The sequence below is a fragment of the Meriones unguiculatus genome, chromosome 3, assembly GCF_030254825.1.
Source record: "Meriones unguiculatus strain TT.TT164.6M chromosome 3, Bangor_MerUng_6.1, whole genome shotgun sequence".
In the NCBI taxonomy this organism is placed as follows: Eukaryota; Metazoa; Chordata; class Mammalia; order Rodentia; family Muridae; genus Meriones; species Meriones unguiculatus.
The window spans coordinates 68,480,705-68,506,381 of record NC_083351.1 but is presented as its reverse complement, the minus strand read 5'-3'; the positions used below and the strand labels follow the sequence as shown (position 1 = coordinate 68,506,381).

At 44.6% G+C, this 25,677-nt stretch overlaps 1 protein-coding gene across 1 annotated transcript in view; it reads right to left on the bottom strand.

Moving 5' to 3' along the window:
- The window catches only part of Dennd11 (DENN domain containing 11), a 35,892-nt gene that overhangs the window by 9,700 nt on the left and 515 nt on the right, over positions 1-25,677 (bottom strand). Inside the window, exons 2-4 of the mRNA XM_021661350.2 lie at positions 13,343-13,442; positions 12,298-12,456; positions 5,396-5,549 (exon numbers count right to left, since the gene is read on the bottom strand). Of these exons, the coding sequence (XP_021517025.1) occupies positions 5,396-5,549; positions 12,298-12,456; positions 13,343-13,442 (413 nt within the window). The remainder of the gene's footprint in view (positions 1-5,395; positions 5,550-12,297; positions 12,457-13,342; positions 13,443-25,677) is intronic.

Below are 25,677 nucleotides of genomic sequence, written 5' to 3'. Positions count from 1 at the left end.
GTACAATCATGATAACAGGAGTTCAGATTACAGCACCCACATAACAGCATCCCACAAACACCTGCAGCTCCTGATCCAAGCTCTCTTCTGGCTGTGTGTGTGTGTGTGTGTGTGTGTGTGTGTGTGTGTGTGTGTGCATGCTCATGTGCGTGCCTTTTGTATGATAGGTACACACAACTACCCTTGAAGATACAGCATACTTTCAACACAAAAACACAGCACTATAAATAACAAAATGATAAGCGAACAGTCTGAAATATGCAGTGACTGGGGACTCTCCTGTGCACAGCAAGGTATCAGCAGTAGTTACAGGCAGGGTCCAAGGGTCTCATGACTACCTCTGGAATACTTCAACTCTAAGCAACTTCCTTGGAATTCTAACGGCAGGGAGCCCCCTTCCCTGAGGCCTACCTTCTGGAGGTACTGTGAGATGAGTTCAGAAGGGCTTAGACCATACCCTGAGAAACTGCACTCCTGCCTCTGTCATTCACTAACAGGGAAGTCTGGGAAAGTTTCCAGTCTGCTTTCCTAGTCTGTAAAACGGGGAGACCAGACCATGGGTTACCTCACCCTGCTTGGGATCACCTGAGCCAAAACATGAAGGACTTATAGCTCGGAACAGCCAAGAGGCATAGAGAAGCCCAGTATCATTGGCAGAATAGGGACTTCAAATTAGAGGCCCATGAGTACTTCAGAAAGCCATTCTGATGCTTAGCTGCTGGCATAAGAATTCATCTGCCATAAGAAAAGTGGGCCAGAGGTCTGGAGACAGGCAGCTACCCTAAAGTATACACTGGGCTTAACAGGCTGAAAGCTGTTGGAGGAACCCAAGTACTGGGCCAGCCCTGGGGTGGCACCTGCGTTCTGCCTTCACTGGTTGTCCCCAATCTCCAAACCTTCAACTGGGCTACCTGGGAGAGGAATTTTCCTCTCCACCCTAACACCATGATTCCCCAGCCCCATGCTGCATACAAAGACCCCTCCACTGAGCATGTCCACTGTGACTCTTGGCCTAGTTCCTCTGTACTTCAGTCACCAGGAAGAGAGGGACCCAGGTGAGCCAGGCTGGTCAGGTCTCTTCAGTCACTGTCTTCTATCGAGCCAAACAGCAGACAGACAAGAAGGAAAGCAGGGCACACCCCGTTCTTCCCACCCTTCCTTTGGCCGTCTTTGGGCCTTTGACATGTATGTATGTGCACGCACTGCACACAGGTCTGATGGGGCTTGTGCAAGTGTGCCCTAGAATAAATTATTTATCCTAAATTCTTTAATTGTCTCACTTATTTGCTCATTCATAGATGCACATCTCCATTAAACTTAAGAACTATCTCCTAAGTGATTATTCTGTGCCCAAGTACTATGTATTCTAGTTCCAACAGTGAATAAAGACACTTGAGCACTGACTTTGACATTTAACTGGTGAGGTGAGCAAAGCAAGTCAAAAGCAACTAGAATACAGCCTGAGGAGACAGCATGGTGGAGAAGGAGAACAACCATTGGGAAGGTGCTTGATTGCATTCTGGTAGATGGTGACGCCTTCCTGAAGGAAGTGACATCTAAGCTGCAACGTAACGAGTGAGTCCAAAGGAGACCGTTTTGGCAGAAGGATGCGTATATATAAATGCCTGGAGCTGAGGGAATGCCAGTGCCTCAGGTCCCGTTCACAGGGTTATGCCACGGAGAGCCACCAAGGGTGTCCTATCTTCTGGAGTTTAGTCACAGATCTCATACCCTTCTGTGCTGTGCACTGCTCGGCCACACAGTGAGACAGACGTTTCTCTCACTTTGATTTAAATGTGTCTATTTTCTGAGCTTGTTTCTTTGCGGCTTTTACAGAGAACAATAAGCATTTCCCACTGTGAACATGTACATGATCTTCCATAAAAAACAAAATCAGTCATGGCATATATGGTAGAATCCACGGAGGACTGCTTTCCAAGACCCACTCCCCAGATACCGAGGTCTGTGGATACTTGATCTCTTATATACAATGAAAAATAAAATGCTAGCATGTAACATACACAGTTAGTCCCATATACTTTAACTCACCTTTAGTTACTGATATACCTAATACCCTATAGTGCTATGTAAATGCTATGTAAATCATTCCATAGCACTGTTTGCAGAATAATGAGGAAAAGTCTGCACGTGTTCATGCAGATGTGTTGCTTGACTCTGCAGATAGAGAACTACGCACTCAGGGCTAGTCGTATGCCACTTCTACTGCTGTCATTTTGCCCGAGCCCACCCTTGGATACACAAGAAGCACTGCCCTCCCCAACTCTCCATACTTTACGTTGCTCTCAGGCCACATATACATCAATAGCCAAATACATGTTCACTCGTTCTTCTTTCTTCACAGACAATATGTGTATGTATATTTATAGAAAATACACATAATATGTAATATGATTTGTGATTGTTCAACAAAGTGGGATCATAGTAGGAAGTTTTCTGCCCTTGCTACCCTTCCACAAAATAGACCTAGTAAAACTTTTCTGTCATCTTATGTTCTGATTTATTACTCACGATGACTATTTACTATATGAACATTCTAGTTGTCTACTGCCTGAACACTGTTGAATTACACAGCCTTATATATCATTCTGGTGTTCTCATATCTAAAGGGCAGAGTCCAGCAGTGGGGCTGCTGAAACAAAAGGAACATTTATTGTTAATTTTAATTGCTGACACACTGTCTTCTGAAGAAAACCCCCCACATCTTCAGCCTGTGTAAGTACCTTTCCCCCCTTATCTGAAGGTCTGACAGGTTTGTTAATAAGTTGCCTTTAATTGGGTAAAAGTGCGTGGCAATTATCTTCCTCTCCTTTTGTCCCTCCTTGTCTATGGGAAGAGGAAGCCAGGAACATCCAGGTCAAATGCTGGCCTGCTTCCCCTGGGTTTGGTGATAGCTGAGTAACTTCCTTCAGAAGAAAAAGGCGCTGGCAGTGTTCAGATCAAATCCTGATCAGCCTGTGCCCCTGGCCAACTGTCTCTCACTCATCAGTGTCAGGACTCCCTGGACACCCAATCTCTTGTTAGTTGTGCTAACGGGAAGCCATGACTTCAGGCTGAAGACAGGAGGAAGGGAGGACTTCCCTCAGTGTCTAGCTGCTGTTAGTACTTCGCCAGCAGCAGTGAGCACCTCTCACAGCAGCTTCCAGCCTCTCTCAGCATAAGCTGCACCACACACTGACCTCAGAGGCACAGTGCTTCCCTCAGAGATCCAAGCAGAGGCTGCGCAAGAGCCCCACTTCCCTACATATGGCAAGCAGCATCTAAGTAACCCCCATGGCCTTGGCATTTAGAGCCTTGTGCAATCCTCTCTTCCTCTTGAGGAAGTTGGTTCTACCTGAGAGACTTTGGCACACAGGCCTTTCACTTCTAGAATTAGGTTATAGGAGTTCTGACTTAATCGTGCTAACAGTCTCTTTTTGCTGACCTTGATGAAGCAAACTGCCAAGCTGGAGAGTCTCCTGTAGCTTCCCTTAAGAACTTGATCCTGTAACTGTCATTACAGAGTTATAGAAAAATAGGTTCTTGTCTAGTTGGGCCTTGTGCTTGGACTCCGGCCCTGGCTGGAACCTTAATTGAAACCTCGTATCAGATCCTAAATCTGGGGTTCGGCTAAGCCATGACTGGAGTCCTCCTCACAGAAACTGCGGGGCCATCCACATGCACTACTGAATGCCTTTAATCTTGGGTGATTTGTTAGGCAGCAATAGCTAGCCAAATCCAGGGTGGAAACTGTTGTCTGAGGTTACTAATACGCGAGGTTACTCTGTCCTCTGCTGGCTCCTTCAGCCTTCTGACTCCTGTTCCACTGACTACCTCTCTTGAATTAGTTTCAGATACCTAACTTACTCTGTTTTTCTGATAAAATCTTATTCCTTTTTTTTTTCCCTTAGGGCCAAATAACATAAACATTCAATCTCATTTAAGTAATTTGCTCTTGACCAAAGACAGCATGTCTGTGTCCTCTTGTCCATATTGCTGCAAAAGCAGTGAAGTAGGGCTGGGAGTGAGCACTGGCTTTGGCCGCGTCCTGGGTTTAGGTTCTTCCTGTCCTTGTTTGTTTGTTTGTTTGTTTGTTTGAGATAGGGTTTCTCTGTGTAACCTTGGCTGTCCTGGACTCACTTTGTAGACCAGGCTAACTTTGAACTCATAGAGAACCACCTGCCTCTGCCTCCCTGAGTGCTGGGATTATAAGTGTGGGTCACTGCACCCGGCTTGTTCCTGTCTCTTAAAAAAAGTCATTGAACCATTCATTGATAAGCTTCAATTGCTTTCAATAGAAAACAAAGAATAAAATAGCAAAACAAACAAACTTTTCTTTAAATCTTACAAGAGTGTTGCAACAGGTACTAACACATTAGCATAACGCCCAACTCATGGCTATGCTAAGGCAACAGGATCATGCCCTCAGCCCCCAGCCAACAGGTCTGGAATTCACACCACTTCTTTTCTACATAGCCAACTGCTTTAGTGAGCAACTTCTGCTCTGTGGTGGTTTGAATGAAAATGTCCCCACAGGCTCATAGGAAGTGACACTATTAGGAGGTATTGGGTGAAGTATGTCACGAGAGGTAGGTTTTGAGGTTTCAGAAGCTCCACTGTCTCTTCAGGCCCAGGGTATCTCTTTCTCTTCCTGCTGCCTGCTGGTCCAGATGTAGACCTCTTGGCTCCTTCTGCAGTACTGTGTCTGCCTGCATGCTGCCATACTTACTGTCACTATGATAATGGACTAAACCTCTGAACTATGAGCCATCCCCAATTAAATGTCTTCCTTTTTAAGAGTTGCTGTGGTCGTGGTAGGTCTACACAGCAGCAGAAACTCTAAGAAATATCCCAAGATACCTTCTCCCATAAACTCATGCATTATTTCTTTACAAGAGGAGTCCTAAGCTTCACTGAAGAATCTTGTGCTCAAACACAGGAGAAGGAATAAAAAGTGAGATTAATATTCTGACACCCTTTCGTATCTTCTAAACACCTACTGCATGGCCAGATTTCTTGATGTTAAACAGACATGCAAGTACAAATGCAAAGGATGCTACAAAAATTCCAAATAAAATAATGCCAAAAATAACAGAGCTAAGAAATACCATGTCTGTTCTTCAAGCTCTTCGTCTTTAGTTATTTGGCTTTACCATAGCAGAAGAAAGCACCACAATCAAAAGCATCTTCCTAGGAATCAACTCGAGTAGCTCAGCAGATGTGGCTTTGTGCTCTGACTATGGAAGGCTTCAGACAACTATTGTCTAAGGTAATGTGCCTTATGTTTTAAATGAACCTAATAATGTGAGAAGCAGAATTCTGTACAAGGCTGAGGGATACTTTCTTTGTCACTTAAAAACGAACCTATTATGACACATGAAAGAATAGCCAACCTCACCTTCATCTCAGGATACATGTAGCGGTGGATGGAAGGCAGCCAGTAGACAGGAGGCAAGCTGCCACCCCTCCCAGGGCCCGCATGGAGCACCCCTTTCTTGTCTTCATAGAACGCAGCCAGATGAGAGTAGTGTCCCGGCATCTCCAGCTGGTGTCTGTGTAACACACGCACAGTGAGCAGCTCTGCCCAACATAACTGTATCTCTACCCAAAAAGCCCAGATGCACTCAGAACATCTGCCCCTGGGGGTTACCGTCATGTCTCCATTACTGTCGAGAAGATCTTTATACAAAGTTCCAACATGAGGCCTGAAACTTCTCAATGGCACCAACATTTAGAATGAGCAGACTGCGTCTAGCGTCTACTTCTTGAGCGTGCTCTGCTGCAGGTCATATGTGCTGCTCTGGAGCACTGCTCATTGTGAGATGAGATAATCTGGAAGACCCTGCCTATGGCTGCTTTGCTGTGTGTAGAACTCGAGCATGTGTGTGCTGTTATAATGGAACAGAGAGAAGCTGAGCCCTCAGTGTCTCAAAGAGAGGAAAACAGTTATGGCTGAAGGCCACTGAGGTCTTCTACTTACATCCTCTGCTCAGGCTAAAAGCCTGGTCAACTGACCCTCAGATCAAGAGAATGACCTGCCTCCAGGTCAAGGTTTTATGTTTAATAGCAATGTTAGAGGCTGACTTTATTCCTTCCCTAAAGATACGTTGGAATCTTGGCCTTCATCTCAGCCACCTGAGAAGGTGGCTTTATTTGAATCTTAGGAGGCAATTGGGTTAAAGAAAGGTCTTTTGAGGGAACCTTGATTCTGGGTGACTTAAAAAGGAGAAATCACACACATGCTCATGTGTATGTGTGCATACACACACATACAGAGGCATGGGGTAGACATGTGGAGATGAAAGCAAACTCTGAGGTGATGCTGATACCAAAGTACCCAGAGACTGCAGCAAAGCACGGGGCCAAGAGGGATGTGGGAAGTGGCCCTGACACTGAAAACTTGAGTTTTGACTCTTTTCTTAATTTTTATTTTATTTTTATTAATTACAGTTTATTCACTTTGTGTTCCAGCTGTAGCACCCTCGCCTATCTCTTCCCAATCCTACTCTCCCTCCCTCTTCTTCTCCTATGCCCCTCCCCCAGTCCAATGATAACGGAGGTCCTCCTCCCCTTCCATATGACCCTAGTCTATCAGGTCTCATCAGGACTGGCTTCTTTGTCTTCCTCTGTGGACTGGTAAGGCTGTTCCCCTCTCAGGTGGAGGTGATCAAAGAGGCAGCGCATGAGTTCATGTCAGAGACGGTCCCTGTTCCTATTACTGGAGAACCTTTTGTACACTAAGTTGCCATGGGCTACATCTGTGCTCAACATCCTTAGTCATCAGAGAAATGCAAATCAAAATGATCCTGAGATTTCACCTTATACCCATCAGAATGTCTAAGATAAAAAATTCAAGTGACAACACATGCTGGATGTGGAGAAAGAGGAACCCTACTTCATTGTTGGTGGGAATGTAAACTTGTACAACCACTTTGGAAATAAATCTGGCTCTTTCTCAGACAATTAGGAATAGTGCTACCTCACGATCCAGTTATAACACTCCTAGGCATATACCCAAAAGATGCTCAAGTATACAAGGACATTTGCTCAAGCATGTCCGTAGCAGCTTTATTAGTAAAAGCCAGAAACTGGAAACAACCCAGATGTTCCTCAATTGAGGAATAGGTACAGAAATTGTGGTACAATTACACATGAAATACTACTCAGCAATTAAAAACAAAGAAATCGGGAGGGAACCACAGGAGGGATACAAAGTAAATAAAGTGTAATTAATAAAGAAAAAAATATAAAAAAAAAAACAAGGAAATCATGAAATTTTCAGGCAAATGGTGGGATCTAGAAAAGACCATCCTGAGTGAGGTATCCCAGTAGCAGAAAGACACACATGGTATATACTCACTTATAAGTGGATCTTAGACATTTAATATAGGATAGCCATACTAAAATCTGTACACCTAAGGAAGCTAATCAAGAAGGAGGATCCTGGGTAAGATGCTCAATCTTCATTCAGAAAGACAAATGAGACAGACATCAGAAGAGGGAGAAAATGGGGAACAGGACAGAAGCCTTTTACAGAGGGCCTCTGAAAGGCTTTACCCAGCAGGGTATTAAAACATATCCTGAGATTGATAGCCAAACTTTGGGCAGAGTACAGGGAATCTTATGAAAGAAGGGAGAGATAGAAAGACCTGGAGGGAACAGGAGCTCCACAAGGGGAGCAACAGAATCAAACAATCTGGGCACGGGATTCTTTTCTGAGATTGATACTCCAAACAAGGACCATGCATAGAGATTTTTGACTCTTAAGGCCCCAGAACAATGAGACAATCAGATTCGTTCATCTAATTACAGATACTGTTACCCAGTTTCAGCAAATTAATATAAGGATGAATAAAAATCTCCAAACCACTCTCAACCCTGGTTTCTTAGAGTAAAGACCAAACAATGAGAAACAAGCTTCAGAGAAAAAGAGACACATCCCTAATTATGGCTGAAAAAACACTGATTACAAATAGGTAATTCCTACTCCTCCCTTCCACCACCCTACCACGAGACCTACTCCAAGTTGTAACTCACAATGCTCAGAATCAAGATCACCACTGACAAAGGAGCAGCTGTTGGCAGCTGTTTTCTGTCACTGCCAACCCAGAGTGACTTCCAGCACTCAGTGACAAGATGATGGAAGGAGACTTTCTGGACAAATTTGTATTAAAAACAGAAATGTTTGCATCATCATTGTACTTAAAAAAGGTATCATTAGCTGTGTGTATGTGACAGTGAATACCTATAAGCCAAGAACTTGGCAGGAGAATCACAAATTCAAGGTCAGTCTGGACTACACAGTGGGACTTTGCCTCCTCCCAAAGAAAAGTTTAGAAAACAATTACAAAAAAAAAAGTGCCTCTCTCTAATTTTAGGGGTCTGAAAAGCTTTGATTCAGGAGGCAGCCATGTGTTAGTAGTGATAAGCAAACACAAGTGTTTAGAGCAACTGCTGTCATTCTCAGAAAAGCTCCTGGGCTGGATAGGAAATCCTTTGTGGCTCAGGTCTGTCTGGTTGTTCTGAGAAGACAGTGCCTTGCAGGTACTCTGCTGAGAAATGTGTCAAGTTTGAGAAACAGGTAAAGGTCAAATGTGTTTGAGTTAGGATCCCTTTTCCCTTAAAAAAACAAAAAACAAACAACAATAACAACAAAACACTAAGAATCTACATATTCTCTCTTAAAAGAGGCAATTTATCCAGGCCAATTTAAATAACCTTTATTTTCTGTTTGCTAGTTGCTGCTCAATTGTTGGTCTTTACTCTTTGGCTACAGTCAATACTGTATTTGGTCCAATATTCTATAGAAAGTCAGTACTGAGTTTAGATGACAAGCTAGAGATAGGGCCAACTTTTCCACTCACCCTGACAACCTTAATTTGATCTCTGATCCTATCCCCCCACACAGAGATAAATGTGTGGATGTAACAAGAAAACAACTAATATCAGGACTCTGTCCTTTGATGGCCTAAGGTTTCACTGCCTGACAGAATAAAACAAGGCAGTAACAGGTAGGATAGAACACAGGAGCTCAGATGTAAACAGAAATTCACAGTGCAAATCTGACTGTTGTTGTAAGGAAGCCTGAATTTAAACACACTGTAGATTTTGTGACAGCTCAAGTCACAACACCAAGAGAAACCAAGGGTACTAGCACAACAGAGTACCAGAAGACAAGATATTTTTCAAAGATGGAGACAATGAGGTTGTCAATAGGGCAGGTAAATTTAAAAACCATTGCCTGAAGTACATACCAAAGCCACACATGGTAACTGGGCCAGATCCCTCCTCTAAACAGTACGGATAAGTGACTCAGTGTATGTATGATATGAAGCCACTGCTGTGTGAAGCAGATCATGGATTCCCCTGTAGGACCAGTCTCTAAAGAGAGACTGGGGCTCTCTTTAGGCCAGAGGCCTCAGTTCAGAGACTCTTGCTGCCCCCAATCTTACCCAGTAGAAAGTCATCCACTGTAAGAATCAGAGATGCTCGGTCAGCAATCACATTTTGTCACTCTGGTGTGTTCCTTGCTTGTCTGAGCAAGTCTGTCACCTGGTTTTATAATGACAAAATGATCAGGCACTCCCATTTACTGCTGCTGCAAGGGGAAGGGCCACCACCGTTCCGAAGGCTTTGCTTACAGCTTGTGTTAAAGCGCACACGGTGTCCATCCTCTGACCCAGTAATTCCATTCGGAGGTAGTTGCCCTAAAGTGTTCATGGCTGTGAGTTCACCCGGATAATGCTCCAGTCTACTTATGGTGCAAAAAAATAGGAAACAACCTTAAAGCCAATGACAATGAAATGATTAAATACAGAAATCAGGAGTTCTAGCATTCAGTGAAGCTGCCAAGACTGTGTGTGTGTGTGTGTGTGTGTGTGTGTGTGTGTGTGTGTGGTATGGTGTGTGTATGTGTGTGCATATGTGTGTGTGTTGGTGTGGGTAGAGATCAGAGGTCAACCTCAGGTATGGATTTTGAAGATGCCATCCCCACTTTTTTTTCTTTAAGCCAACGTCTCTCCCTGGCCCAGAATTTGCCTTGCAGGCTGGGCAGGCTGGCCAGTGAGCGTCCGGGATCCATGTCTCCACCCACCATGGCCCCACCCAGAGCTTGGACCGCAAGTGCGCACCGCCACACCTGACATTTCTCTTACATGGGTAGTAGGCCCTGAACTCAGATCCCTAACTGGAGAGACAGTAAAGGTGACAATTACAGATGAAATACTAGTGAGTAAGGCTAAGATATCAGAAGTCAGAATGAATTTAAATGCAGACTGGGTATTGCAGAATATGGTATAAATTAAGTCTAATTAACTTATGTAAAGCTGCTGTCCCATCTAGAACTGACCTTTCTTTCTTCACGCCGTTATCATAGTCTCATCTCTGTTGTCTCTAGTTCTCTTTAATCAGCAAGGGAGACCAATATGGAAGCTCTCCTACCCATGTGAGAGCATGTCTACTGCCAAATGAAAAGGCCAAAACGCAGCCCGCTTTCTTTTGTGTGAGAGGGAGAACAGTAAGGATATACATTTGTACATACACGTGCATACATACATACTTTTAGGTATCAATTTTGGAAGATATATGAGAAATAGTGATTACTAGTGTTATTGGGTATTTATGACAACTGGGGAAGTCTACATTTTATGACAGTGGTAGAGATTGCTTTCTTCTGTTACTATATAGAACCTCCAAATTTTCACTGTCCTCACCTTCTCTTGGACTACATATTCCCAGACCTCCCAACATCTCGGTGTGGCCAGGAGCCACCAACTAGCCTACAGAATGTGTGCAGGAGTGATGTGTTCACGCTGAGATTTCTGCATCAAGCTCTCTCCTCGCTGGCTGACATGGCATATGCTGACCGTGAGTCACTTTCCCCATCATGCTGGGAGATGGGCGAGATGGAGGACCTTGCCCCAGTGGCCGCCCACACCGCAGCATTTCTCTCTGTCTGGTCTGGGATGCCGTGCTAGAAAGCTGGAGTTCCGATTTGTTTGAACCACTGTATTTTGGGGGGTCTCCTCTTTGTTACAGTAACTTGGCTTCTATTTTAGATAAAGTAGAAGTTGGTACCCAAAAAATGGGTTACTGCAGAATCAAAAACCACAGTGTGGTGTTGGCTTAGAAGCTGAAGAAGATTTAAAAAAAAACTGTTTAGAAAGAGAAAGGGCATCATCTCTGTAAAATCCACTAATTTAGGTCTCATGAGGGTGGGAAAGCCAGCTCCTGTGTACCCAAAAGTAGTTGAGACTTTTTCTCACTCTTGGGAAGACCGGGAGTCAGACTGTAAGAATAAATCTCAGATACAGGGAGTTACCATGAGAATGAAGGAAATAAGGATGGGCAAAGAGCATAGGCTAACTTAGATCCCATCATCTAACTTAAACTATGACCCAGGTGGGCTGGAAAGGTGGCTCAGTTAAGAGAAATCACTACACAATCATGATGATTACAGCTTACATCCCAGTGCCCATGTAAAAAGCCTGCCATCCCATACAATTGCAAATTAAAAGGCTAGCCTGGGCTACAAAGCAAGACACTAACTCAAAATAAGTAAGTGAATGAATGAATAAGTAATGCATAGGATAAAATAGTTCATATGTAACTATCAATGCCAAGTACATACACACATACATGAAATACAAGGTCTTGCTACATTTCTACTTATGTAAACGGAAAGCCTTTAATTCCTGGGCCAAAAAGTACCACTATGCCCAGTTGTCATGCAAATTTTATCAAAGCACACAAATATACGTGTCAGAAAACAGACTAAAACTTTAACAGTCTTCTAAGACTAGAGAAAAATTTCTCCAGTATTGTTTGAAGGTTAATTAGGTTATTTGAAAATGCAACATACATATGTAAATATAATAACTAATAAATTTTCTTCTTCTATTATATGTTCTTCTGCTATCTGAAATAATAAATGATTTGACATAAGACAATTTTTAAAATCTTCCTGCTTACCTGGGAAAGAAGATAAGTATAGCAGCTAAGTGTAAACAAAGACAATGTTTATATCTGATTAAAATATATTTGATTAAAAAGTGACGCAAGTATTACGAAACACTGAGAGTAAACATCTTCCCCAGCTTTCATTATAGGATAAAGAATCATTTGATAATACATTTGCTGAAAGAAAAGGGCATCGTGTGAGGCTTGACCTGGAGCCACAGATACTGGAGGAGACATCTGTGGCCAAAAGCCTCCATCTCCAGGGACTCACTGCACAGGCACCAGCTGGCAGACCCTGCTGCTACCCACAACATATAGAAGCCACTCGGGGAAGCCACTTACCGAACCTGGTTCTCCAAAAAATGCATGTAGCGGTAGAGCAGGGTGTAGGATGGAGAGAGGATACCCACAGACTTCATGCGAGCGCCGCGCTCCAGCTCGCTCTCCACAGGCATGTTGGCAAAGCAGGCCAGGCCAAAGAAGGGGCCCTTCCGAAAATAACTGAAATAGACCAAATATGCACTGTGTCTCCAATTTAGGAAGACAGCAGGTTTTTTTGTTTTGTTTTTACCTTTTTTTTACAATACAATCCCAGCCCAAACAACTATGTTCAGAGCTCCAAATAAAGTTTGATCATAAAGAAAGTCATCCAGTCTCCCAGGGAGTGGCCAAGGTTCCAAGACCCCAGAACTGGCCATCCCAGAATCAAAGGCTTAGCATGTGGCATCTACAAGCATGCTGCTCAAATGCCCACAGCCAGAGACCCTGGTATCCTCTCTGACACAACTAAGGGCTTCAATGGGAGAACCAGAGCCAGGGCTGACCTCAGGCTCCTCGGGAAGTCACACTCTGTTTTCTCAGTATCAACCACGATTCTCTCAGTTCCTTGGCTTTGGACAGCTCCAATGCAGCTGACATTTTAACTCCCTTTCCCTTTACACACTTGCTTGGGTCAGCTATGGCTTCAGCCCAATGCAGAGATTAAAACTATAAATTATCCTGAGGGCATATCCATTGGCTTCTTGAAAAACTCACCATACACCATTTACACGTCACTAAAACTGGCCTGTTTAAGGCTAGAATTAACAAGTTTACCATGTAGATATCTTTGATTAACCCACACTGAACTGAAACTCCTTTCTTACACTAAAAGCAAACCTCCATAAAGACACACAGTTGCTCAGTAACAGGAAAGCGCCTACTGTAGGAGCTGTCAGCAGGGATGTGGGACCCACTGAGACCTTGAGAGCTGCAGCCATGGCTGAGAAATTAGAGAAACACACAGAACACTGACATACACTATCTGAAGACAGCTCTTGACAGCATGCTCTGGAGGACGTGGGAGAGAAGAGATCAAGCAGCACAAAACAGGTTCAGAAGTACTCACATGAAGTCAGACTGGACTTTATGGGACCCACTGGCCATAGACTTGAACTCGACACCTTCAAGGTCAACATCTTGAGGCAAGCACCATTCTACCATGTTTCCTGTAGGAACAGGGGGATCGAGTTAACAGAAACAAAAATCATTCAGAGAGAAGAGCATAGCACAGCACATATCGCTTCTCAGAAATACGCTGCTTGATCAGATTGATCCAGAGCCTGCAAAGAGGCGCTCATAAGCTCATCCCATCCTGATGAATTACAGCAGAGGACTAGGAGGGGGCAGCAGAGAGACCCCATCCCCTGCTTTGATTTCAGTGTCCTTTGAGTGTGACTCCTGTGCTGTGAGCTCTGTTCAGCTGTGAGCTCACTCCCAAATCTTCCTCTCATGGCTTCACCTCTCTAAATATAGGGGAGTTTATTTGTTTTTTAATCTTAGACTCCCATTTCTTCATCCTATAGTCTTACCTTACTCTCCTGATACTCTGTTTTTAATCTTACCATCTGTAATAGCCACTAAAGTCTGACAAAAGAAGAAAATCCCCATCCTCCCTGGCCTCTTCCTGATGTTTGCTAATTCCTCAAAACTCTTTCTCCTGATTTCCCTCCTAGGATGCAATTCTTGATCTTTTTTTGCTTCTCTGAGCAGTATAGGCCACCCACCACGTCTCCTCAACTTTCCCCAGATATGGTCTTCTTCAAGAACCAACTATCAGTTCTTCACCTCACAAGTTTGGTAACTCAGTCATTCATTGCTGTTTTCTGGGTTTCCACTAAGTGAGGTGTTGGGAACATGAAGGACAAGACATAACCCCTGACCACAGAAAGATGAGAGTCCAGGTAACAAGGCGACAGAAAAAGACCAGCAGTTATGGCTCAGTGTGGTGACTGCTATGACAGAAGGTAGGAGGGATTTTAGAATCCAGCCACAAGCATCCTCCAGACCAAGGGAAAGAGAGCACTGCACAATTAGCAACATAAGCCACAGACAGGATATCATAGAGTGCTCTGTACTGTTTTGTGCATATTCAAAATTTTCCAAAGTTAAAGAATACATAATTAGTAATATTTCATTTTTGAGAAAATTCATAGCAAAAACATTATAGAAAACTTATAGTCCCAGTTCTCTAGGCATTAAAAACAACATCATCTGTCTTAGCCACCACCACTTTCAGACAATTGTTTGGGACATCAGAGAACACACAGTCCAGGTTCATGTCACTGTTGACAGCATTGGGGATCACCCAGTCCCACACTCAACAACCCAAAGCACTTTCAAATAATCTATTTTGGAGAAAAGAATCATAATTCTATCCAACTAATAAATTCACTGAAACAAAAAAAAAGCATGAAAAGAAGAAATCAAAATTTCATAAATCAGAAAAGGCTGAAATGACATTCTGTTAATTTGGTTAAAGATAAGGAAACAGGTTCACCAAGAGTGCCAGGTTTGAGAGTAAAGGTAAGTCCCGCCATATTCCCGCATTCTCTCCCTTAATGTGCACGTGCAACCATCTAAAATCCAAGGGAGCTAACCTAGGGGCTTATGCAAACTAGACATAGCTGGACTACATCCCTTGGCTCTACCCCACTCCTTATGGCTTCACCCAACTCTAATCCATAGCTACATATACAACTTGAGGAAATTTAACTGACCTAAACTTCGTACTGAAGCCTAGCCTTAAGTACAAATTCTACAACACATTCAGCCTTCCCTAAGAGACCATTCCTGTATAGAAGGCAAAAGAAGGTCAAGAGGCAGAGTGCACACGATGCACACTGCATGCGCATCGGAGTACTTCCTGAGAGAACCCTAACGCCATCCCCACCCTCTTCAGAGTAACCATGGCCCTAAAGCAGCTTAGCCTTTTCTGAAATGTTATAAAAGCAAACACAGTTCTGTCTCTCACTCCTTACTCGTGTGCGCTTCACCTGTGGTGATAACAATGATGTGTCCAGACATCACTTCTATCACTTGGGTGCAGCACTTTTATCGACTTCGCTATTGAGGCCCATTTAGGTTAGTGCTCATTAAAAGCTATGGCAACTGGCATTGCTGTAAACAATTTGTACTTGCCATCTGCTAAGTGCCTGGGCTGGCTTTTTGAAGGCGCTTATGTGACTAGGCTGAACTGCACTGCTCAGAATTCCCTTCAACGCATGTTTTCATTGAAAGTTGAAGATGGGTGTGAAGGGGTAATATCTGGAAGGTTGGGGGCATCAGGCAGTTCACCTGCACTGTTGTACCCTTGCTTTCTAAGGTGGGAACAGCAGCCAGGCCTGCTGATGCTAGAGGCTTTCCCCTGGGCTGCTGTGCTGGCCAGTCCTAGGTCAACGACAACTAACTAGAGTCATCTGAGAGGAGGGAACCTCAACTGAGGAGGGGCCTCCACAAGATCCGGCTGAAAGGCCTTTTCTTAGTTAGTGATAAATGGGGGAGGCCCAGCTCATTGTGGGTAGGGCCACTGTTGGGCTGGTGGTCCTGGGTTCTGTAAGAAAGTAGGCTGAGCAAGCCAGTAAGCAGCACCCCTCCATGGCCTCTGCATCAGCTTCTGCCTCCAGGTTCCTGTTCTGTGTGAGTTCCTATCCTGAGTTCCTTTGATAATGAACAGCTATATGGAACTGTAAGTCAAACAAACATTTTCCTCCCCATCCTACTTTTTGGTCATGGTGTTTCATTACAGTAATAGAAACCCTAACAAAGACAACTGCCTTAAGCTTTATAAGTTAGGTGTGTTATCTTTTCCATAAAGGACATCAGCGTCTCTCAAAGGACACCCCCATCACTAACACTGGGAACAGCTGACCAAATGTAGTGTCCCACGCCTTTAATCTTAGCACTTGGGAGGCAGAGGTGGGTAGATCTGAATTGGAGGCCAAGTTCCAGGCCAACCAGGGTTATACAGTGAGACACTATCTCAAAACAAAACAAAACACAAAAGAAACAACAAAAATAACAAAACTAAACTAAACAGAACAAACAAAAAAACTGGGAGCAGTGACAGACTGACCCAGGTCTCCATCCACTCCCACAAGTCCCATCTGCCCCCTTCTTCCCATTATCACTGTCCTCCCTCACATCCATCTGCCCACTGGACTCGAAGCCTCATGCAGATAGCAATCTGACGCAGACCGGCTAAACAGCCCTCACATTACCTTACAGAAGATCTAGTCCCTGCAGCAATCCTTTAAAATATGGCATAGCTGCTGTTTCTCTGTCTGAATCTAGACTGACACAATTCCATGTTGCTGTGTGCTTCACTGCAAACTAAGGAAACTTCTGGGATTCCAAGGCTAATGTGAACAGAGCTTCTTAAAGAAACAAAGTATGGTGTGAAGCACATCATGGCCAGATTTTCTTAGGATGAACAAAGACTGTAAGGAATATTTTTAATTGTAGAATTTCACAGAGCCTTACATATGCCACTTTGCAATATGAATTTTATAGAGTTCGATGGTGTTTAATGTTTTCCAAAATCATTTTGACACTGTATCTGGGTTCTGTTGTTGTTACCTGTTTGGGGGATTTGGGACAGGGTTTTATACTCGTCTAAAATGACCAGAAACTCACTATACAGCTGAATCCTCCTACCTCAGTCCAAGGACTGTGATTATAGGCACGACTCAATATACTTTGCAGTAATTCTATTTTTAAGGAGCATTTTCAGGGATTAATTTTGTAGAACATCCCTTTGGTGTTTTTAGACATGTTGGTACAGTATGTACTACAGGATGGCCCTCAATATCCATTCTTAAAACCTGTTCCTTTTAGCTTGGCACATGAACTCCCAATGAAGACTGTTTCTCAGCCCTTCCTGCATGTAGGTGTGGGATCCAGACAGAAGTGAGGCACATAGCTTCCAAAATGTGCCTGAAAGGGAAGGAACAAGCTGCCATTTTCACCATCGTGTTGCCTAGCATGGGGTGTGGGTGATGTCATGACATGAGGAACAACAGAGCTATAAACCAACATGAATCCAGGTCTCTGGAGGGCCCCATTGATCTGAGCTGATATTTTCATCTTTGACAAGCTATTACACACATGAAAAAGGAATGAGTCCTATCTTGATTACAGTGTAGCTACTGGATGCCTGGTATTCATGACCCAGTACAGCTCACCTAGAGGATGAAGTCCCCATTCCTCAGCCTGGTTCTCAAAATCCTCTTCATTGTAGCTCTGTGCCTGGCCAAACCTCACTGTAACAACACTAAATGAACCTAAGAAGGGGAGGACATCCTGTTTGATGTGCCCTTTACCTTTAGATGAAGGCAAGCCCTTCCGGGTTAGAAGCAAGGTGTGTCGGAAGCAGCAGGGCGGTCACAGACAGAGTAGAGGCTTTAGACCACCACGCTGGGTGTGTCCACTGATGCACTCCCAACGAAAACAGATACAGATCCTACTGCTCTTATCCTAACCTATCTTGCCTAAAATTGCCTAAAATTGCCTGTCTCCCCAGCACTCCAAGACTCTGGAGGGCGGGAGAGAAGGACTTTTGCTTGATTTCTTTTTGTTGTTTTGTTTTTTTTTGTTTTGGTTTGGTTTGTTTTCACATCCCAACACAGCTCAGTGCCTAGGACAAGAGAGGAAGGGCAAGAAAGCCAAAACACACTGAACAATACAGCTTTATTAGGAACAAGCTTGTCTTTAACCAGCTAATGGATGAATCAGTGGTAATTATCCTAGGAGTGGTGATGACATTGTGGTTGTAAAGGAAAACTGCCTCACTCTGAGGAAGTTAATTCCTAGTTATTTAGGAATGAGATTTAAACATCACTGCAACTCATTTTCTGATAGCTCAATGTCATTTATGATGTCTGCTAAACTTTGGCCAATGCAGCCAACTAGGGAACAATTTGAACCCAAAGAATTGTGTATTTTCTACCACAGATTCAATGAAATTCCAATTCATACACAACAGACCAGCTCGTCATTTAATAAAGACAAATTCATTCTAAAGCTGGGTAGACAAGATGGCTCAGTGGGTGAAGGTGCTTGACCAACTGTCTGAAACTGTGAAGGACACCCAACCTTCAGCAGTCTGTGTCAGATGTCTTACTACAGTGATAAAAAGTAACTATTAACTCAGGGACTTGATCACATTAGGTGTCACATGATTTCAACTATGAGAAATACCAGAGAACACACAACCCTGCTGACTCAAGCCACGAAGAAATGCGTGACGCTCATTCTCCAACCTCTGGCCGGTGTCTGGGGCCGAAGCTACCAGCTAGAATTACAACTTTCCATCAGACCCCAGCAGCCCTTGTCCTAGTTTACCATAATGCACCAGTTCAACCTGCCAACACTTGCCTCCTTAGGCAAACTGCTGTGTTCCCAAGCAGGATTACACCCTTCCTGAGTATTCAAGTATTTGTTTCCACCTCACAGACTGAAGACTGCCTGATTCTTCCTCCTACGTTCTTCCCTGCTCCCTCCCTCTGTCTTTTCATTGGGTTACTGACATTTTTGTGGTTGTTCCCACCTCTCCCTTTTCTCAGGAAATTGATTTGCACTGCATGAAATTGCCTAGCAGAAGTCTCCAGAATACATTATTTCATGTTATAGTGGAACTGACTGTATAAGGATGAAGCCAATATGACAAAATGTCAACAGATGGAGAGTCTATATGAAAGGTAAACAAGTTTTCCACTACTGTTCTTTCAGTCTCCATCCCTAAAGTTTAACCAGTTTCGCTACAAATCAGGGAAACAAATGAAAAGGTAGAAATTCATGTATCTATATCAATATGTATGTATGTGTATATACTATATAAATGAGAAGCATGAAGGACTTTGCAAAACCACCAGTAACTGAGAAAAGTAATCATACCTAATGTGAGACAGGGAAATATTAAGATTTGACATCATCTTTTTATAAGAGTATTTTGAATTGAGGACCTACTTCTATAAGGAATTTGTAGAAGCTTAAAGAAAAATGATTTTACAAAAATGGAAAAGCTTAAGTGAAAATATCTGATGCCAGAGAAACTTTACATGGAGTACTACCTACCTATCCCAGGCTCAGACTTCACACTTAGCTCTCAAACATCCTCTCTCTAATAACAAAAAAACATAGTCTGGAAGCCTGGAAGGATTCAATAGAAAGGACCTAATGAAACAACGCCATCACTGGCACATGCCTTTTCCTTCAAGCTTGGTTTCCTTCCAGCTCTGTATCCTCTCGGCTCTTGGCCCACACCTATCACAGGATCCTGCAGGTCCTGCCTGGGCCCTCCTGTAAAGACAACTTAGGAGGAGGATTTCACCTAGGGAACAAATGCGGTGATCTAAAATGTGTACATTCAGCTGGTCTGGTCATTCAATAAATATTGGTACTGCCTAACTTGGCAGCACCGTGCCCAGTGTTGAGCTCATGCAAAGGTAAACATATTCCTATTCAAGGGAACCCGGACTAACAAATAACTGGGCTAGCAGCTTGCATGCCTAGGGGAAGCTAAGGCTGTGGGTGTACACATTGGTCTGAACTCGGCCATCCCATTGCTCCTAAGGTCAGCCTGGGTGCTCTGTGTGAGAGCCTCCTGAGCTGGTGTAGAGGGAGACAATACATAACCTAACCCCAGCTAGGGATACAGTGTGAGTACTTGTAAAACCCTGGTTCAATAAACAAAGCTCGTAGACAGTTCGCCCCATCTATATAGGGCTGCCTCTGTCTCCCATTCTGCTTAAATGTGAAGTAACCTTAACCCCTGCATGTTGGTCTGTCACAGTCCACAGAGCACAGTTCACATCCTCCCTAAGCCAGCTTGCAAGCTGAAAAGCTCAGCTCAAAATATTTAAAGTAGAGAAAATCACAATCGTGACCTCAGTCTCTCAGAAGGTAGAAATTGGGCTCCTCCCTCTACTGGGTATCTCCAGTCCAGCACTTCCTCCTGTGGTTTCCTGTACTGTACCCTGGGTGGCACCCTCTCAGAGCTACCCTAGGCCTGAGGGTGAGTGAAGCTTCATAACACCCCCCGAGACTTGTTCACTGGGTTCCTAATCTCTTCCCTCAGCTCCCGCCAATTAGCAGTTATTTGTCCTCTAGCTTCAGCTAGGAGGTAACAGGGAATTCTGTCTCAGAGATTCAGGTAGGAGCCAGATGCTCTCTAATCCCAGCACTCAGGAGGCCAAGGTAGGAGTTTGAGGCCAGCCTGGGCTATAAAGTGAGTTTCAGGTCAACCTGGGTTAGAGTGAGAGACCCCACCTCGAAATAACAAAGGAACAAAACAATAAGAAAGGCAAGAAGCAGGGGCTCTGTCGGTCCCAACAACACATTACTTGACTATAACCGTCTTTTAACAAGCCACTAAATCCTAGAGGTAGAAGAAGCTTCAAAGAGTGATCCAGTCCCTGTCCAGCCCATATCAATTGATTTTGGGTCTTAAGTATTTTGATATGACTTTACATCACTCTAGAGGAGAACACAACCAAAATAAGAGGCAGAGAGAGAATGGAGAGTTCTGAACCAGGGAGAAGTTAATCCTGGCAATTTCAAGGAGGCCACATATCAAGTCCACAGCTCATTCCCCGTGCACCAGTTTTACATAGGGAGAAGGAAAAATAAAAACCCTTCTGGTTCATAGGCCACTCGTACACTCACTTTGGTGTACTTCACAGCTCTAGGTGTCTGCTTTTCTCTTGTGTAGACTACTGGGGGATCAGAGGCATACTCCTTGAACCCCATAGTACAGTTCCTGAGGCCCCAGTAGGCACACAGTAAGTGGGTACACATTGTAACTGATACCCTTGCTTTTCTTCCTGTAGATTTTTAAAGAGAAGAAACCAAAATTCACAACAGATGGCCACATACTTTCAGCCTGAAAACCACAAAGCAGGTGAATCACCAGCAGCCCAAGAAAGACTCTGCCAACGTGGCATTAATCAATAACCACACTGGTATTCTAATCAACCACTGACAGGTGACAGAAAACAGAGAAAGGACGGTGAGCATTAAGCCTCCCCTGAGACTGTCCTGTTGCCTATCAGAACTGGCTCTCCCTTTCCTGCCCTGTGTGCTGGCCATTCTCAGGACTACTGTCCACTTCCAGAGTTTCCATTTGCTTTCCACCAACAAGCCCCTCCCATTTCTAAAGGGAGTCAGATGAGCTGGGCAGCACTCCAAGTTACGCCTTGGGCACCAGACCTAGTCCTAATCTCACTGTACCTTTCTACCTGCTCTGGCTTGCATTTCTACAATTGGACAGGGAATCTACAAAGTTTGAAATGAGAAGTAGTATGTGTGATGTGTGTTTGAGATAAGTTGTTATGCAGCCCCACCTAGCCTTGAACGTTCTAGGACTGTCATGCACCGCCACACCTGGCAACATGTGTGGCTGATTGTAAATATTCCCATTTGACAAACGCATCATTTAGATAGCTCAAGTGCTGTTTCCATAACGTGGGCAAGGGCTGGAGGCTGAGAGAGAACAGGTGGTTCATTAGTAATCAGGAAAAAGGCATCTGGAAAACCCCACCAGGAGATACTCTCTCCTCTTCTGAACAACCCCAGGGAAACACTCACCATACACACACAGCGAACAGGAAAATGCTCCCAAATGCCCACAAAATATCAGCTGTGTAAAGTGAGTCTCATAATGAAATGGTAGGAAGTAGGCAGAGTCACAGGACACCAAGCAGGAACTGAGGGGCTGGAACTTCATCAGCCTCTGTTACTCTGGGGCAGCATTCCTGCCACCATTAGGGCACATCCCGCACCAGGGCACCTTTTTCCTTAAACAAGCAGAGAAAAGGAAATTTAACTAGAAAGCCTAAGAACAGATTAAAACGAAGCCCTAGATCACAGAACTGAACACAACAGAAAAGAGAGAGAGGAAGAGAGAGAGTGAGCGTGTGCATGTAATATTCTGGCTGCCAACCTCTTCTATGCAGCGTGCCAACCCAGCATCTGGGACTGGTTTCAATAGCAGCTTTGTAGCCCAGATGGCCAGCACCACCACCCTACAGCTAGCTCTCCGCTCCAGAGAAAGGATCTGTGCGGAAGTGCGTGCCTTACCTTGAACCTGAAGCCCTTGATCTCAGCGTCACTGGTAGGTCAAACAACCATAAGTTTCAAGCAATGACCCAGTAGTCTAGAGAAAATAATCACATCTTTCCTTTGCTCTCTGATTTTTCCAACAGATGTCTAAAGCAGCTTTCCAAAGCTTAGGTTTCAAAGTGTGAACGGATTACTCTTACTTCCCATCCTAAAACACACTCACGCTCTAACCGGGATCCACTCCTCTCTCAGGTTCTGTCTGTGACAGTCTTAACTCTCAACATCACTAGATTTCCAATCACCTGAGAAACACCGCCCCCCATGTGCCTTTTGGGGTGTTTCTGCAAAGATCTGCCTGAGGAGGGAAGCCCAACTCAGAAAGTGGGCAGCAGCCCATGAGCTGGCATCCTGGACTGAATAAAAAAGAGCTAGCCAGGTGTCAGTATTCGAGTGCTTCCTGTTCCTGTGACGTCGCTCACCACCTCACGCTCGTCTTTCCTATCATGATGGACTGTCTTCTCCAACCACAAGCCAAGCCCTTCCTTCCTTAAGCTGCTTCTGAGAAAGAAACTACAGAAGTAACTCTCACATTCACCAGACAGACAGACAGACAAGCCACAGCTAGGAATTCTCTCCTCCCATTCTTTTTCTCCACACTTGAGTGCATGCGCACGCAACACACACACACATAAACACACACATGTGTATGTGTGTATGTGTGTGTGTGTAATGTCCCTACACACTGACTTGTACAAAGGCCAAAAGTAACCCATGTCGGGTGGGAGGACACATGAAATCCACTGCCTGGGCAGTGACTGGGTTGATTACCTCCTCAAAATGAAAACTGAGGACAGAGGTGGGAAAAGTGTTAGGACGACAGACCAGAGGGAGAAGCTGAAACAAAGCCTCACACCTAGGAAGCTAATGGGACATGTTCCGATTTGGGTACAGCAGCCGTATCTACTTGGCTGAGACACTTGCCTGGGTGGCCCAGTATTAAATAGGAACATATGGCAGACAGGACTCAGGAGAGTAGGCAAGAGTAGATTAAAATGAGAGACACATTACTGGTCACAGGGATGGCTGCAGCTTGCAGGACAATGACCTCCTGCACCTCTCTAAACTGGCCTTCCTCGACCACCATACACGTATGCACAACAGTGCTCTTTCCTTTGTCCTGGGGCTGAGGTTTGTGAGTTCACTCACCCCTCTGCTGCTTCTGAGAGACATGCTATGTAACTTTCTTCTACATAAGCATGACCAGCATGTTTCAGAGGCTGGGAGGAGCCATATAGAAGGCTGGCATAGATCAAAGGCAAAGCGATGGGCAGGGAACAGCTGTGTTCTCCACCCAAATAAAACCAAGTCAATAATGTTCACCCAAGTGCACACATCTTCCTCTCCCCAGACCCCTAGGGCAGTGATGGGGCAATGTCAGGGGCAAAGGTTCAGGCAGTGGAGTGTGCTAGAAAGGCACTGATTAAGCTGGCAACTTAATTCCAAAATATGTAACCATTCTTGGTGCCTTTCCTCATGAACAAACTAGGTGTAAACATTCAGTAGTTAAAGTAGTTAGAGTGAAATCAAACAGGATTATAGTAAAATGCCTGCACAAATGCCACAATATTACTGATGGCTGTCTTTCCACATTAATCTTAGTCTGGAAACCATCACACACACACACACCTTAAACCAGAAAACCATGGCCACCAGCTGTGAATGGAAAGACATGGGAGACACTACAAGGTCTTTGGGGCTTTTATAAATTGATCAATATTAACTGTTGACTTACAAACACCAGTAACTGACCAACAGCAGTAACTGATCACTGATTTATTTTATCAATGCTGCCTGTGATTATTGTGAGGTTTTCTTTTCCTCTCCTTTTCCTAGACTCTTATCACTAGACAGCTACCACTACGCAGTCAGAAAGCCATTACTGTCTCCTTCCCAGTTCTTACACGTTGAGGGACTTCTAAGCTTGCCTCTGTTTACCTGTGCATAAGGGAGGAAATACACAGGAAATTTAGTTAGCTATAAATAACTTTTTTTCCATCATTAAGGGTTACTTTTTTTTTTCTTGAGGTAAATTTTATTACATATAATTGAGGCTTGATTAGGTTTCTCCTAGGCAGGTTATTTTATTTTATTTTTTTATTTATTACAATTTATTAACTTTGTATCCCGGCTGTAGTCCCCTCCCTCATCCCCTCCCAATCCCACTCTCCCTCTTCTCCTCCCATGCCCCTTCCCCAGTCCACTGATAGAGGAGGTCCTCCTCCCCTTCCATCTGACCCTAGCCTATCAGGTCTCAAAGACCTGGAGGGGACTGGGGCTCCACAAGGAGAGCAACAGAACCAAAAAAATCTGGGCAAAGGGGTCTTTTCTGAGACTGATACTCCAACCAATGACCATTCATGGAGATAACCTAGAACCCTGCACAGATGTAGCCCATGGCAGCTTAGTCTCCAAGTGGGTTCCCTAGTAAGGGGAACAGGGCTGACATGAACCCAGTGGCTGGCTCTTTGATCACATTCCCTTGGGGGTGGGGGTTCGGGGGTGGGGGGAGCAGCCTTACCAGGCCACCAAGGAAGTAGACAGTCCTGTTATTTGGCTTTTATCAGTATTTTTTCAAAGGATGTGTGTGTAGGAGTCCTGATTATAAGAGTCAAGCAGTATGTGTGATCAACATTAATAAGGAAGTACAGAGGGGGTCCATACTATTTCAGGAAACTCCTCTCTCTACCGACTCCAAGGAGAAAGATGAGGACACATCTGGGCGGCGTTCCTCTTCCTCAAAAAGGATGCAGAACAACAGCAGGGGGAAATACTTCGACGCCCCAGGCAGACCCCTGGAGCCCACAGCTTTTCGTTCGCTTTTACCCGCTCCTCGAAACAGCCCACTGTTAGAACGCCCCCCCGCCCCCGCCGCCCCGCTCCGGCAGTGGGTGGTTAGGGTAAAGACGATGTGACATAACCAGTGAGTCTTCCCAGGAAGGCAGCCTGCCAGAGAAGGCTTCTCCAGCCCCATCCCCTGAAGCATTCTCGTTTATTCCTCAAAATAAAGCCTTCGGAGAAAGTGAACTTGGCGGCTGGGAAAGTTACCGCGCAGGCAGCAACGCGGTGCAATCGGGAGGGCGCAGAGCAGGGTCGTTCTGGACCTGCGTGGGAGGCGACGTACGCGGGGGTGAAGAGTGGGGAGGGGGGGGTCCCTCCTTTCAACGTCTGCAAGAACCTTCCAGCAGAGCAGGAGGAAAAGAGAAAACAAAAGCGACTGTGCCCGCGGCCACAAACCCATCCTCCCGCACTGAAGCGGAGCAAACAGGAGAGCGGCGCTCGTCGCGG